Source organism: Hypanus sabinus, chromosome 10 (assembly GCF_030144855.1).
Source record: "Hypanus sabinus isolate sHypSab1 chromosome 10, sHypSab1.hap1, whole genome shotgun sequence".
Taxonomy (NCBI): Eukaryota; Metazoa; Chordata; class Chondrichthyes; order Myliobatiformes; family Dasyatidae; genus Hypanus; species Hypanus sabinus.
The window spans coordinates 34946774-34963339 of record NC_082715.1 but is presented as its reverse complement, the minus strand read 5'-3'; the positions used below and the strand labels follow the sequence as shown (position 1 = coordinate 34963339).

The following is a 16566-nucleotide window of genomic DNA, read 5'->3' as shown; positions in this document are numbered from 1 at the left end:
CTTGGGAGCCTGAAACTAGTTTCTGATAGCTGAATAGGCTCCTTTTGATGATGAAGCAAAACACCTTTTATATCTACTCATTCCTAGAACTTTAGATAAAATCATTCTCTCAGCACGTTATTTTCCTCCATGCTAGAATAAAGAATAAGTTTGCATCATGGGATGTGGGAGGAGAGTAATATTCTACAACCTTTCAACACCCCTGCTTTTGAATTAACTCAGAATTTTTCTTGTAGGCAGCTGCCGAAGAACTCTGTTCTCTTCTTAGTCAAGTCTTCCAAGTTGTTTACACAGAGTCCACAATAGACTTTTTGGATAGAGCAATATTCGATGGTGCTTCTACACCAACTAAGCCCATGTCCATATACAGTGGTAGGTAACATTGCTTCATTGGGGGAAGGTGGTAGTAACTTCAGGCTTTTTATTCTGATCTTTTTCAATGTAATTCTACCTGCTTGATTGAAATTTCGATTTTACCCAAGCTTAATCCATTGAAAGCAAATGTAATTGGATGATGAAAGCTAAGAAAGATGTTTTGACTTGTGTAGAATCACTTTCAAGTATCAGTTTCTAAGAGCCCTAACTCTTAATGGGGCATAATTTTTGGGAACTATTGTGTAACAAATGTGAGAAGCTGGTTAGTTTAAGTATAAAGTCTGCCAACTCTGCCTTTATTCTCAACTGATGACTATCTGGTTGACTTGGCATCCTTGCAAAATGGTTCCTTCCCATTTCATTAGCATTCAGTGTGTTCTGTCCTGTCTTACCTTTATAGTGAAGTCAGGTCTCTCCAACGTCTTGAAACTAAACCTTTGTTTTCTCCTAGTTTGCAAAGTAAGTAGTTAATGAGCAATTCAATGCTCTTTGAATCTATCCCTATTTATTTTATCTCTGCTTGCCAGCTTGTCCTACAGCTGAGAAGTATTTCTCTTGATTGATAGCTTATGCATTGTGTGGACCAGATCAGAACCTGGTAGAAAATCAACAATGAGACAAAAATTAATCTCCTAACCCTTGGTGAGCCTTCATAGAGCCACTTTGTAAAGCAAAAAGATCACTGCAATGACAAAGAAAAGTAACTTGTTACTGGCTTCACACAAGGAAATCTGCAGATGCTGGAAATTCAGGCAACACACACAAAATGCTGGTGGAACGCAGCAGGCCAGGCAGCATCTATAGGGAGAAGCACTGTCAACGTTTCAGACAGAGACCCTTCGTCAGGACCAAATGAAAGAAAAGATAGTAAGAGATTTGAAAGTGGGAGGGGGAAATCTGAAATGATAGGAGAAGACCGGAGGGGGTGGGGTGAAGCTAAGAGCTGGAAAGGTGATTGGCAAAGGGGATACAGAGCTGGAGAAGGGAAAGGATCATGGGATGGGAGGCCTAGGGAGAAAGAAAGGGGGAGGAGAGCACCAGAGGGAGCTGGAGAACAGGCAAAGGGTGATGGGCTGAGAAAAAAAAAGGGGGCGGAAAATAAATCAGGGATGGGGAAAGAAGGGGGAATGAGGGGCATTAAAGGAAGTTAGAGAAATCAATATTCATGCCATCAGTTTGGAGGCTACCCAGACGAAATATAAGGTGTTGTTCCTCCAACCTGAGTGTGGTGGAACAAGTGCTACATCTGCCCTTACACTTCCTTCCTTACCACCATTCAGGGCTCCAGACAGTTCTTCCAGGTGAGGGGACACTTCACCTGTGAGTCGGCTGGTGTGGTATACTGTGTCTGGTGCTCCCGGTGCGGCCTTTTATATATTGGTGAGACCCGACGCAGACTGGGAGACCGTTTCACTGAACACCTACGCTCTGTCCGTCTCAGAGAAAGCCGGATCTCCCAGTGGCCACGCATTTTAATTCCACGTCCCATTCCCATTCTGATATGTCTATCCATGACTGCCTCTACTGTCAAGATGAAGCCACACTCAGGTTGAATTCTCTAACTTCAGTTAATGCTCCTCCTCCCCTTCTTACCCTCCCCTTTATTTTCCCCCTCCCCTTTTTTTTCTCTCTGCCCATCACTCTTTGCCTGTTCTTCATCTCCCTCTGGTGCTCCCCTCCCCCTTTCTTTCTCCCTAGGCCTCTTATCCCATGATCCTTTCCCTTCTCCAGCTCTGTATCCCTTTTGCCAATCATCTTTCCAGCTCTTAGCTTCACCCCACCCCCTCCTGTCTTCTATCATTTCGGATTTCCCCCTCCCACTTTCAAATCTCTTACTATCTTTCCTTTCAGTTAGTCCTGACGAAGGGTCTCGGCCGGAAACGTTGACAGTGCTTCTTCCTATAGATGCTGCCTGGCCTGCTGCGTTCCCCCAGCATTTTGTGTGTGGCTTGTTACTGGCTATAATCCAGCAAACATTTTCAACATAGCAAGTTGTAGCTGTACTTCAAATATCTTTGTCTTATCTGGCAGATCAAACCAAATGTTATTATTTTGTAAGGATGTTACTTTTTTCAATTTTGTATTTTATCATTTGTAAATTTACTACTTCGGTCAGTCATAAGGTTTGTTTTAGTACTCATAACTGCAGTTTACGAAGCTCTAATTTAAAAGTTTCAACTTCCTTGCATTCAGTTTAATATTTCTTTTGGAACAGATGATTCAAGTAAAGCAGATGTTAAAGAGCCGTATGATGCAGAAATTAGTAATTTGTAAGTATTTGCTTTGGCTTTCAACTTTTTAATAACATGAGAAATAAGTGTAATTTCATGTTTCTGCATTTAAAATCAAAAGTTCAAAGTAAATTTTATTTTCAAAGTACATACGCATCACTATATACATCCCTGAGATTATTTTTCTTTTGTGGACAGACTCAACAAATCTATAGAATAGTAACTAACAGAACCAATGATCGCCAAAGCTTTTAACCAGAGTGCAGAAGATAAACTGTGCAAGTCCAAAAGGAAAAACAATAACATAATCAATGAATATCAAGAACATGAGAAAGAGTGTCCTTGAAATTGAGTCCACTGGTTGTAGGAACATTTCAGTGATGAGGCAAGTGAAGTTGAGTGAAGTTATCCTCTTTGTTCAAGAGCCTGATGGTTGAGGGTAGCTCTTCCTGAACCTGATGGTGCAAGTCCTAAACTCTTGTACCATTTTTCTGATAGCAGTGAGAAGAGAGCATGTCCTAGGTGGTGTGGGTCCTTGATAATGGATGCTGCCATCCCATTAAAATTACATTAATTATTTAAATTGTCAAGTTGTTTTATCCTAAGTAATGTGTTTGTCACTCTGACAATTTTAAAAGAAAATTGTGCTGCTTGTACTTTGAGGAATAAGGTAATAAGATCCTCGGCTGTTTTGCTTCCGATTTCAAATTAACTGATGATTTCTGCACTTTTTAAATTCTGTGACTTTGCAGTATAGTTTGTGATTAAATATTTGCTTGTATCTGCCTTTTCAAAGGATTAGTGAGAAGCTATCTTGAGAAGCAGTCCACCCCCATTTTGTATGAAGCAAGCAATTTTAGGATTTCAACGTAATATTTCTTAGTTGGGATGATAGATGATTTGAAGTAGGTGACGGTAACATCATGACTTTGCTACAGTTCTATCCCATGCAGATTTTAGGAAGCCTTTGGGAGGTGTGCAGATCATCATTAGGTGGACAATACTCATTCTTTGACCAGTTCTTGTGGCAAAGCTATTTATTGTAACCCTGTAAGTTTCTGGGTTTTCGGCAACCTGTTAGATAATGGTAGTGGAAGGTTCATTCATAGAAATCCCTTTGAATATTAGTGACAGGTGTTTGAACTCTATTTGAAAATGGTCATTGTCCTGCATTTATCTGATGTCAGATTGTTCCACATCAATCTGTCTGAATTCTTTCTGAGATCTTAGCTGTATGTGGTTATGGAGTTGAGAAGGAAACCAGTCATTCTGTAGTTGACTGTGAATTATCCCCACTTTTGGAGTGGAGCAAAGGGCAGGGATTCAGATTTCTGGATTATTGGCACCTCTTCTGTGGCAGATTTGACCTGTACAAAAAGGATGATGGATTGCACTTGAATCTGAGTGGGAGCAATATCCTGGCGAAGAGATTTGCTAGTGCAATTGGAGAAAGTTTAAAGTAGATTTGCAGGAAGGTGGGAACTGAAGTGAAGAGGCAGAGGATGGGGCGGTTAGCGCACAAGCAGAGACAGCTTGTAGGGAGTTTGTGAAGAAGAATAGGCAGATGATAGAGCAAAGATACACTCGGCCTGATGGTTTGAGATGTGTATATTTTAATACAAGGAGTATCACAAAAAAAGATGGATGAACTTAGAGCGTGGAACTGTTACGTTGTAGCCATTAGAGGCTTGGATGTCTCGGGCAGGAATGGCTGTTGAATGTACCCAGCTTTAGGACGGGGAGGATTGGAGGGTTGCAAATATTGTTCCATTGTTCAAGAAAGGGAGTAGAGATGACCCTGGAAATTATAGACTAGTGAGTCTTACTTCAGTGGTGGGTAAGTTATTGAAGATCCTGAGAGGCAGGATTTATGAGCATTTGGAGGGACGTAATCTGATTAGGGATAGTCGGCATGGCTTTGTCAAGGGCAGGTCATGCTTTACGAGCCTGAATGAATTCTTTGAGGATGTAACAAAATACAATGATGAAGGTGGAGCAGTGGATGTCGTGTATATGGATTTCAGTAAGGCATTTGATAAGGTTTCCTGTACAAGGCTCGTTCAGAAAGTAATGAGACATGGGATCCAAGGAGACCTTGCTTTGTGGATCCAGAATTAGCTTGCCCACAGAAAGCAAAGGGTGGTTGTAGATGGTTAGTATTCTGCATGGAGGTCAATGACCAGTGGTGGTTCACAGGGATCTGTTCTGGGACCCCCTCCTCATTGTGATTGTTATAAATCACAAGACTTGGATAGGTACATGGAACTTAGAAAAATAGTGGTCTATGCGGTAGGGTAATTCTAGGCAGTTTCTAGAGTAGGTTACAAGGTTGGCAGAACATTGTGGACTGAAGGACCTGTAATGTGCTGGAGATTTCTATGCTAAAAAGAAAAAACTTTTTTTTTAAAAGCGTAATGTGGCAACGTTGCAATCATCCTTGATAGTAGTTTCTGGGTGACAGGTGTTGTTGATCTTAAGATGGGTAGCTCCTAGCAATCCATTGTTGTCTTCAAAACAACAGCCTATACGGCTGCAGCCCTCTTGCACAACAGTAATGTCTGGTACAGTATTCATATTCTTTGAAATTCAGAAATTATGGTTCCTTAAAAGACAGCAAAACTAGTTTTGAAAGCTTTCTTTTGAAGCGTTCTGCAACATCTCATTTAAAACCATTGACTAGTAAAAACAAAGTATCAAGGAAGTTTAAAAAAAAAACAAAGAACATTCCACAGTATTTCAGGACATGGAGTTGAGGATCATTGCAATTCTGAGTGAGGAACTTTCTCCAAACTGTAAATTTCGTACTCCTTGTCCTAGGGCTTTGTTTCTTAATTTTTGATTGTCTAGCCAAGGGGAATTACTTCCTCAGACAAACCCTAGTAACCTCCTTCAGAATTTTTGTATCATATGACTTGTCATAGTCTTAGCAACTTGCAGAATGGAAACAGGCCTTCAGCTCAATTCATCCATACAGACTGTTGCTGAGTGAGCTACTCTTTGCTAGCTATGTTCGGCCCGTAGCCTTTTAAACCTCTCTTATCAATGTAGTTGATGAGTCTAGGCCTGAAATGTCTTTTCCATAGATGCTGCTCAGCCTGATGAGTTCCTCCGGCATTTTGTGTATGTTGCTTGCATTTGCAGCATCTTGTGTGTGGTTGTACTTACCTAGATGGCTTTTAAACATTGCTTATCTGTGTACCTAAACCTCTCTTTTTGCAGCTCATTCCAAATACTCACCATCATGAAGGTGCTCCTTGTGTCCTTTATTTAAAAACAAAAATACCTGTGTAACATGACAAGGGAATGCAGGCCCTTTCCTAATAACTTTTCGTCATGGACATTTCTGTACAAAAATCAATTTTATACACTACTTGAAGTGCGACCTCGCCATTACCTTGTTTAATTGTAGTAAGATATTCTTATCATACCAGCAGCATTATGGACATCACTGTAGAACTGAAACTTTACTGGACCAGTTGTGTATGTGTCAGAGATTTGTTTTCTGCAGTAATAACTCACCTTTTTAACTCTGCAAAACCATTTCACCTATATTGCAGAACTCAGGAGTGAGTAAGAGCGACATCTTGCAGGGCTAGGGCCATTTGAAAACTGCAAGTCTCCATAAAGCTATAAGATATAGGAGCAGAATTAGGCAATTTGGCCTTCGAGTCTGCACTGCTAATTCATCGTGGCTGATCCATTTTCCCTCTCAGCCCCAATCTCCAGCCTTCTCCATGTATCCTTCTCCCTGACTATCAACCTTTCCCTTAAATATACCCAATAATTTGGCCTCCCTAGCCGCCTGTGGCTATGAATTCCACTGATTCACCACTCTCTTGCTAAAGGGATTCCTCCTCATCTCTGTTCTAAAAGATGTCCCTCTATTCTGTGTTCTGTGAGACTAGACTAGACTCCCCCACCATGGGAAACATACTCTCCACATCCACTCTGTCAATAGGTTTCAATGAGGTCATCTCTCATCTGAATTCCATTGAGTACAGGCCCAGAGCCATCAAACACTGGTCAAGAGTGAGAGTGGCCAATTTGAGAAAAAAGAAAGGAGGTGTAAACAAAGCAGCTCAGCATGGAAGTGGCAAGGCTTGGCTCAAACTTAGGTGTAGGCTAAAGGTGCTGAGTCACTTGGAGTAATTTAGTTGATTGTGGAACTTAAACTTAAGAAGTTAGAGCCAAAAGTTGTAACAAGTAGGCAGGATGTTAGTTAAGGCAGTGGAATGTGCCTCCTGTAAGATGCGAGATTGCAGAGTACCCAACAGTCTCCCTGATGACTACTCCTGCAGGAAGTGCATCCAGCTTCAGCTCCTGACCTACAAGGTCAAGGAACTGGAGCTGAATGTATTCATCACCATCTGTGAAGCTGAAAACCTTAGATGAGATTCTTACTGAGGTGGTCACACCCAGGGTCCAAACTTCTGTTAGCAAATGTGTCACCACCAGGAGAAGTAAAGGGAGTAAGTAGTTAGTGTAGTGTCTCCCTATGGCCATTTTCTTCAACAATTATATGCCTTGGGATACTGCTAGTGGAAGTGTCCTATCAGGGCACAGAAGGAACAGCACTGACTCTGAAGAAAAAGATAAAGTCAGGTACTGTGATAGTGATAGAAGACTGGATAATTAGGGAGTGGACAGGAGATATTGTGGCAGCCAAAAAGATGCCAGGGTGGTGTGTTGCCTCCCAGGTGCTACGGTCAAGGATGGCTCAGTGGCTACAGGATATTCTCAAGAGGGAGAGTGAGCAGCCAAAAGCAGAAGAGCTGCACAGTAAGTGTAGGGGGTTATAGGGAAGAAAGTGAAGAGTAGGACCTCCAAGGTAGTAATACCTGGATTATTCCCAATGCCACGTGCTGGTCAGGACAGAAATAGGATGATAATACAGGTGAATACGTGGCTGAGGATCTGATTTGGGGCAAGCTTTTAGATTTCTGGATTATTGGGATCTCTTCTGAGGAAGGTATGACCTGTGCGAAAATGAGTTACACTTCAACCTGTGGGGACCAACATCCTTGCGGGCAGGTTAGTTAGAGGTGTTGGGGACTATTTAAACTAATTTGGCAAGGAGGAGGGAGCTGGAGTGATGGGGCTGAAAATGACGAGTAGATGCAGTGTGTAGTGAAACTATAAGAAAGGACAGGCAGGTGTTTGGTCAGATTTAGTCATTGGGATGAATTGAAGTGTAATATGGGGACAAAATTGAAAAGGGTGAATATAGGATTGAAGATGTTACACTTGACTGTACACAGTATACAGAATAAGATGATCTTGCTGTGCAGTTAAAGGTTGGCAAGTATAATGTAGGCATCACTGAGTCATGGCTGAAAGATGATTGTAGTTGGGACCTTAATATCCAAGGATATACCTTGTATCAAAAGGACAAGCAGGAAGGCAGAGGAGGTGGGGTGGTTCTGTTAGTTTAAAAATGCAATCAAATCCTTAGATATAGGTAACAAGCATTGGAAGATCCTTATAGGTAGAGTTAAGGATCAGAAAGGTTAAAAAGACCCTGATGAGAATTGCATGCAGGCCTCTGAACAATAGCCAGGTTATGGGAAATAAATTAAAATTGGGGATAAAAAAAGGCATTGTGACAATAGTCATGGGGATTTCAATATGAAGGTAGATGGAAATAATGATGGGAAAATCAGGTTGATAGATCCCAAGAGAGGGAATTTGTAGAATGCCTGTGAGGTGGCTTTTGAGAGCAGATTATGATTTTTTTTAAAACTTTTTTTATTACATTTTTAAATGGTTACAAAGTATGAAAAAACAATGTATATAACCCTTACCCCCTCCCCTTAACCCCTCCCCCCTAACTGCCCTATAGAAAAAAAAGAAAGAAAGAAAGAATGCCTGGTTGTTGGAAGATCTCCACATGCTCCATGGAATTCGTAATAACTTTAATATGTATATTTATTTCTTTCCCCTAATAACCAATTGTTTCATCTTCAGAGCATCTATATATTTAATCCTGTCTTTTGTAAATAAGGTCTCCAAATTTTCAGAAATGTTTCATATTTATCTCTTAAATTATGTAATTTTTTCTAATGGAATACAACCATAGATTTCTTTCTTCCAAGAATCTATACTTAAATGTGTATCCGATTTCCAAGTAACTGCAATAGCTTTTTTGGCTACTGCCAGTGCAATTTTTATAAATTCTTTCTGATACTTATTTAGTTTGAGTTTCGGTTTTATCCCTTCAATATCACCTAGTAAAAATAATATTGGATTATGAGGAAATTGCGTTCCTGTAATTTGTTCCAGTAAAAGTCTTAAATTTGTCCAAAAAGGTTGAATTTTAGAGCAAGACCATGTCGAATGTAAAAAAGTACCAGTTTCCTGGTTACATCGGAAACACTGATCTGATAAATTTGGATTTAATTTTTTTATTTTTTGTGGTGTAATATATAATTGATGTAGAAAATTATACTGCACTAATCTTAACCGAACATTTATTGTATTTGTCATACTATCAAGACATAGTCTTGACCAATTTGTTTCTTCAATTTTAATATTCAAATCACTTTCCCATTTTTGTCTTGACTTATGGACTCCTTGTTTAATTACCTGTCTTTGAATCACGTTATACATGCAAGATATAAATTTTTTGATATTTCTTTTTTGAATTAAAATTTCTATTTCATTAGATATCGGCAATAACATTGTTTGACCTAATTTTTCTCTTAAATAAGCCCTTAATTGAAAGTAACAAAATAAAGTGTTGTTTGATATTTTATATTTATTCTTTAATTGATCAAATGACATTAATATACCTCCTTCAAAACAATTCCCTATATATCTAATCCCATTTTGAATCCAATTATATAAAAGTTGATTGTCCATAGTGAAAGGAATAAGTCTATTTTGAATTAAAGATCTCTTTGCTAATAAAGATTTTTTTGTCTCATCATCAACATTTATCTTATTCCATAAATCAATCAAATGTTTTAATATAGGAGATTCTTTCTTTTCCCGTATCCATTTAGATTCCCATTTGTATATAAAATCTTCTGGTACGTTTTCTCCTATTTTATCTAATTCTATTCTAATCCATGCCGGTTTATCTTTCTCGAAAAAAGATGCAATAAATCTAAGTTGATTTGCTTTATAATAATTCTTAAAATTTGGAAGTTGTAATCCTCCTAGATCAAATTTCCATGTCAATTTTTCCAACGATATTCTTGACATCTTACCTTTCCAAAGGAATTTCCTCACATATTTGTTTAACTCTTGAAAAAACTTCTGGAGTAATTGTATTGGTAATGATTGAAATAAATATTGTAATCTAGGGAATATATTCATTTTTATAGTATTTACTCTACCTACTAATGTTATTGGTAATGCCATCCATTTTTCAAGATCTTCCTGAATTTTTTTCAAAAGTGGTAAGTAATTTAATTTGTATAAGTTTTTTATATCATTATCAACTCTTATACCTAAATATTTTATACCATTTGCTGGCCATCTAAATTGAGTTATTAATCGACATTGATTATAATCTCCTTTAGTAAGAGGTAAAATTTCACTTTTATCCCAATTTATTTTATAACCCGATATTTTCCCATATTCTTCGTCTATAAGATAATTTGCGTAGTGAATGTAATGGATCTGTTAAATAAAGTAAAACATTATCAGCAAATAAGTTAATCTTGTATTCTTCCTGATTAACTCTGAAACCCTTAATATCTGGGTCCATTCTAATTAATTCAGCTAGTGGTTCTATTGCCAACACAAATAAAGCAGGTGATAGTGGGCAACCTTGCCGAGTTGATCTTGTTAACTGAAATGATGTTGAAATTTGACCATTTGTCACTACTTTAGCTTTGGGATTAGTATTTAAGGTTTTAATCCATTTTATAAATGATGTTCCTAGTCCATATTTTTCCAATACCTTAAATAAAAAATCCCATTCCAATCTATCAAATGCTTTTTCTGCATCTAAAGCAACTGCCACACTCATTTCCTCCCTCTTTTGTGCTAAATGGATTATACTAAATAAGCAAGTTACATTATCTGCCGATTGTCTATTTTTGATAAATCCTGTTTGATCCATATATTCTCTATTTTCTATTTTTCTTCTATTCTTTTGCCTGGATGATTGGTGGGGACACACATAGCAACATGGAGACTTTTAAAAAGATTTCCCAGGATACAATGAAAGTTGAAAGATTAGGTATTATTATAGATTGGAGTAACATAAATAAAAATAATGACTAATTTATTGGATTTTTTAAGTTTTAATGTTAATGGGCTTAATAGACCAATAAAAAGAAAAAGAATTTTAACATATATTAAAAAAATGAAAATAGATATAGCTTTCTTACAAGAAACTCATTTAACGGATATAGAACATCAGAAATTAAAAAGAAACTGGGTTGGAAATGTTATTGCAGCTTCGTTTAACTCAAAGGCAAGAGGAGTTGCAATTTTGGTTAATAAAAATTTACCAATTAAAATACAAAATGTATTAATTGATTCGGCAGGAAGATATTTAATTATACATTGTAAAATTTTTTCAGAACTATGGACTCTTATGAATATTTATGCACCAAATGAAAATGATGTAAAATTTATACAGGAGGTTTTTTGAATTTGGCTAATGCACATGATAAAATATTAATAGGTGGAGATTTTAATTTTTGTTTAGATCCAATTTTAAAGGCTATTACAAAATCAAAAGTAGCAAAATTAACTATCATTGATGAAAGATTTAAATTTGATTGATATATGGAGAAGAATTAATCCAAAAGAAAGAGATTACTCATTTTATTCAAATAGACATAAAACATATTCAAGGATAGATTTTTTCCTATTATCAACAAATATTCAAGATAGAGTGAAAAATGTGGAATATAAAGCAAGAATATTGTCAGATCATTCTCCTTTGCTAATGACAATGATAATGACAGATAAAGAGGAATCAATTTATAGATGGAGATTTAATTCAATGTTACTAAAACGTCAAGATTTTTGTGATTTTATGAAAAAGCAGATTCAGTTCTTTTTAGATACAAATTCACAATCAGTTGATGATAAATTCATATTGTGGGAAGCAATGAAAGCATATTTGAGAGGCCAGATAATAAGTTATACTTCTAAAATTAAGAAGGAATATATGATAGAAATAGATCAATTGGAAAAAGAGATTATAAAATTAGAAAAAGAATCTCAAAGAAATATGACAGAAGAAAAACGAAGACAACTTATTAATAAGAAGTTGAAATCCAGACATATCGAACAGAAAAAGCAATTATGAGAACTAAACAGAGATATTATGAATTAGGTGAAAGATCACAAAGTTCTTGCATGGCAGTTAAAAACTGATCAGATTTTTAAAACAATAAATGCAATTCGAACAAAAGTGAATGAAATTACTTATAAACCTCTAGAAATTAATGAGGCTTTTAAGAATTTTTATTCTGAGTTGTATAAATCAGAATCAAAGAATGATGACGTTAAGATAGAAGAATTTTTATCACAAATAACTCTTCCAAAATTAAATACAGAAGAACAGAAGGGATTAGGTACGCCTTTTACATTGAAAGAAGTTGAAGAAGCTTTGGGATCACTTCAAAGTAATAAATCGCCAGGAGAAGATGGTTTTCCACCTGAATTTTATAAAAAGTTTAAAGATTTATTAATTCCTCCTTTTATGGAGTTAATATATCAAGCGGAAAGAACGCATAAACTTCCAGAATCTTTTTCAACAGCTATTTTAATAGTATTGCCAAAAAAAGACAGAGACCTTTTAAAACCAGCATCATATAGACCTATTTCTTTATTAAACACCGATTATAAAATAATAGCAAAAATCTTATCTGAGAGCAGATTATGATTGAGCCCACTAGAGGTAAGGCAATTCTGGATTGTTCTGTAATGAAAAGATTCAATTAGGGAGTTTAAGTAAAAGAACCCTTGGGTGGCAATGATCATATGTTAGAATTCACCCTGGAGTTTAAAAGTTAAAAGCTAGTCAGATGTATCAATAATACCGAGGAGTAAATGGAATTAGAGGTATGAGAGAGAAGCTAGTCAAAGTTGATTGGAAGGGACACTAACAGGGATGATGTCAGTACTGCAGTGGTTGGTGTTTCTGGGGGCATTTTGGAAGACAGGACAGGTCCATCCCAAAGATGAAGTATGCTAATGGGAGGTTGAGGCAACTGTGGATCACAAGGGAAGTCAAAGACAACATAAAAGCAGAAGAGAAGGCATATAATATAGCAAAATAAATTGGGAACTTAGAAGATTGGGAAGCTTTTAAAAACTAACAGATGGCAACTAAAAAGGCATTAAGGAGAGAAAAGATGAAATAGGAAGGTAAGCTGACCAATAAAGTAAGAGGATACCAAAAAGTTTTTTAGATCTATAAAGAGAGATGAGAGTCTATATTGGACCACTGGAAAATGATGCTGGAGAAGTAGTAATGGGGAACAAAGAAATGGCGGATGAACTTGTGTTTTTCATCGGTATCACGGTGGAGGAGTCTAGTAGTATGCCAGAAATTCCGGAGTGTCAGGAAGCCAAAGTGAGTGTAGTTGCTATTACTAAGGACAAGGCATTTGGGAAGCTGAAAGGTCTGAAGATAGATATATCACCTGGCCTAGATGAACTGCTCCTCATTGTTCTGAAGTGTTTAGCTGAAGAGATTCTGGAGGTATTAGTAATATCTTTCAAGAGCCTCTAGATTCTTGAATGGTTCTGGAGTACTGGTGAATTACACAGAACATAGAATAGTACAGCACATTACAGGCCCTTCGGCCCACAATGTGCCAACCCTCAAACCCTGCCTCCCATATAACCCCCACCTTAAATTCCTCCATATATATACCTGTCTAGTAGTCTCTTAAACTTCACTAGTGTATCTGCCTTCACCACTGACTCAGGCAGTGCATTCCACGCACCAACCACTCTCTTGAGTGAAAAACCTTCCTCTAATAATCCCTTCGAACTTCCCTCCCCTTACCTTAAAGCCATGTCCTGTTGTACTTAGCAGTGGTGCCCTGGGGAAGAGGCACTGGCTATCCACCCTATCTATTCCTCTTAATATCTTGTGCACCTTTATCATGTCTCCTGTCATCCTCCTTCTCTCCAAAGTAAAGCCATTGCTGCCTTAATCTCTGATCATAATTCATACTCTCTAAACCAGGCAGCATCCTGGTAAATCTCCTCTGTACCCTTTCCAATGCTTCCACATCCTTCCTATAGTGAGGCGACCAGAACTGGACACAGTACTCCCAAGTGTGGCCTAACTAGTGTTTTATAGAGTTGCATCATTACATCGCGACTCTTAAACTCTATCCCTCGACTTATGAAAACTAACACCCCATAAGCTTTCTTAGCTACCCTATCTACCTGTGAGGCAACTTTCAGGGATCTGTGGACATGTACCCCCAGATCCCTGTGCTCCACACTCACAAGTATCCTACCATTTACTTTGTACTTTGCCTTGGAGTTTGTCCTTTCTAGGTGTACCACCTCACATTTCTCCGGGTTGATCTCCATCTGCCATTTCTCAGCCCACTTCTGCATCCTATCAATGTTTCTCTGCAATCTGACAATCCTCTACACTATCTACAACATCACCAACCTTTGTATCATCTGCAAACTTGCCAACCCACCCTTCTACCCCCACATCTAGGTTGTTAATAAAAATAGTGAGAAGTAGAGGTCCCAGAACAGATCCTTGTGGGACACCACTAGTCATAGCTCTCCAATCTGAATGTACTCCCTTCAGCACGACCCTCTGCCTTCTGCAGGCAAGCCAATTCTGAATCCACCTGGCCATCTTCCCTGGATTCCATGCCTTCTGGCATTCTGAATAAGCCTACCATGTGGAACCTTGTCAAATGCCTTGCTAAAATCCATGTAGATCACGTCCACTTCACTACCCTCAGCTATATGCCTGGTCACCTCCTCAAAGAGCTCTATCAGGCTTGTTAGACGCGATCTGCCCTTTACAAAGCCATGCTGACTATCCCTGATCAGACCATGATTCTCCAAATGCCCATAGATCCTATCTCTAAGAATCATTTCCAACAGCTTTCCCACCACAGACCTAAGGCTCACTGGTCTGTAATTACCTGGAATATCCCTACTACCTTTTTTTGAACAAGGGGACAACATTCGCCTCCCTCCAATCCTCCGGTACCATTCCCGTGGATAACGAGGACATAAGGATCCTAGCCAGAGGTTCAGCAATCTTTTCCCTTGCCTCGTGGAACAGCTTGGGGAATATACCGTCAGGCCCCGGGGACTTATTCATCCTAATATATTTTAACAGCTCCAACACCTCCTCTCCCTTAAAATCAACATGCTCCAGAACATCAACCTCACTCATATCGTCCTCACCGTCATCAAGTTCCCTCTCATTGGTGAATACCGAAGAGAAGTATTCATTGAGGACCTCACTCACTTCCAGAGCCTCCAGGCACATCTTCCCACTTTTATTTCTAATCGGTCCTACCTTCACTCCTGTCATCCCTTTGTCCTTCACATAATTGAAGAATGCCTTAGGGTTTTCCTTTACCCTACTCGCCAAAGCCTTCTTATGCCCCCTTCTTGCTCTTCCTAGCCCCTTAAGCTCCTTTCTTGCTACCCTATATTCCTCAATAGACCCATCTGATCCTTGCTTCCTAAACCTCATGTATACTGTCTTCTTCCACCTGACTAGATTTTCCACCTCACTTGTCACCCATGGTTCCTTCACCCTACCTTTCTTTATCTTCCTCACCGGGACAAATTTATCTCTAACATCCTGCAAGAGATCCTTAAACATTGACCACTTGTCCTTAGTACATTTCCCTGCAAAAACATCATCCTAATTCACACCCGCAAGTTCTAGCCTTATAGCCTCATAATTTGCCCTTCCCCAGTTGAAAATGTTCCTGTCCTTTCTGATTCTATCCTTTTCCATGATAATGCTAAAGGCCAGGGAGCAGTGATCACTGTCCCCCAGATACTCACCCACTGAGAGATCTGTGACCTGACCCGGTTCGTTACCTAATACTAGATCTAGCATGGCATTCTCCCTAGTCAGCCCGTCAACATACTGTGACAGGAATCCGTCCTGGAAGCACTTAACAAACACTGTCCCATCCAAACCCTTAGAACTAATCAGGTGCCAATCAATATTAGGAAAGTTAATGTCACCCATGATAACAACCCTGTTATTTTTGCACCTTTCCAAAATCTGCCTCCCAATCTGCTCCTTGGTATCTCTGCTGCTGCCAGGGAGCCTATAGAATACCCCCAGTAGAGTAACTGCTCCTTTCCTGTTCCTGACTTCCACCCATACTGACTCAAAAGAGGATGCTGCTACATTAGCTCTAGTAGTATCCCTGACCAGTAATGCCACCCCTCCTCCCCTTTCTCCCCCCTCCCTATCCCTTTTAAAGCACTGAAATCGAAGAATTTTGAGAATCCATTCCTGCCTTGGTGTCAGCCAAGTCTCTGTAATGGCCACTGCATCATAATTCCATGTATGTATCCAAGCTCTCAGTTCATCACTTTTGTTCCTGATGCTTCTTGCATTGAAGTACACACACTTTAGCCCTTCTACCTTACTACCTTTATACCCTTTATTCTGCTTCTCTTTCCTCAAAGCCTCTCTATATGTTAGATCTGGCTTTACTCCATGCACTACTTGCACTGCTCTATTGCTCTGGGTCCCATCCCCCTTGCAAATTAGTTTACAGATGCCTCTCCACTCATTAAGAAGGGTGAGAGGTAGAAAAAAGGAAATTGTAGGCCAGTTAGCCTGACCAATGATTGGGAAGATGTTGGGAGTCCATAACTAAGGATTAGGTTTCGGGGTAATTGGAGGCACATGATAAAATAGGACAAAGTCAGCATCGTTTCCTTAAAGGGAAATCCTGACTGATAAACTGTTGGAATTCTATTGGGGAAATACCAGGCAGGGTAGATTAAGTCATTGGATATTTTT

The 16566-nt window shown here is 38.7% G+C and overlaps 1 protein-coding gene across 3 annotated transcripts in view; it reads left to right on the top strand.

The window, feature by feature from the left end:
• The window catches only part of ccm2 (CCM2 scaffold protein), a 94770-nt gene that overhangs the window by 58177 nt on the left and 20027 nt on the right, over positions 1 to 16566 (top strand). For all 3 annotated transcript variants that reach the window (XM_059981650.1, XM_059981652.1, XM_059981651.1), the window contains 2 exons: positions 237 to 372; positions 2591 to 2645. In XM_059981650.1, coding sequence (XP_059837633.1) covers positions 237 to 372; positions 2591 to 2645 — 191 coding nt within the window. The remainder of the gene's footprint in view (positions 1 to 236; positions 373 to 2590; positions 2646 to 16566) is intronic.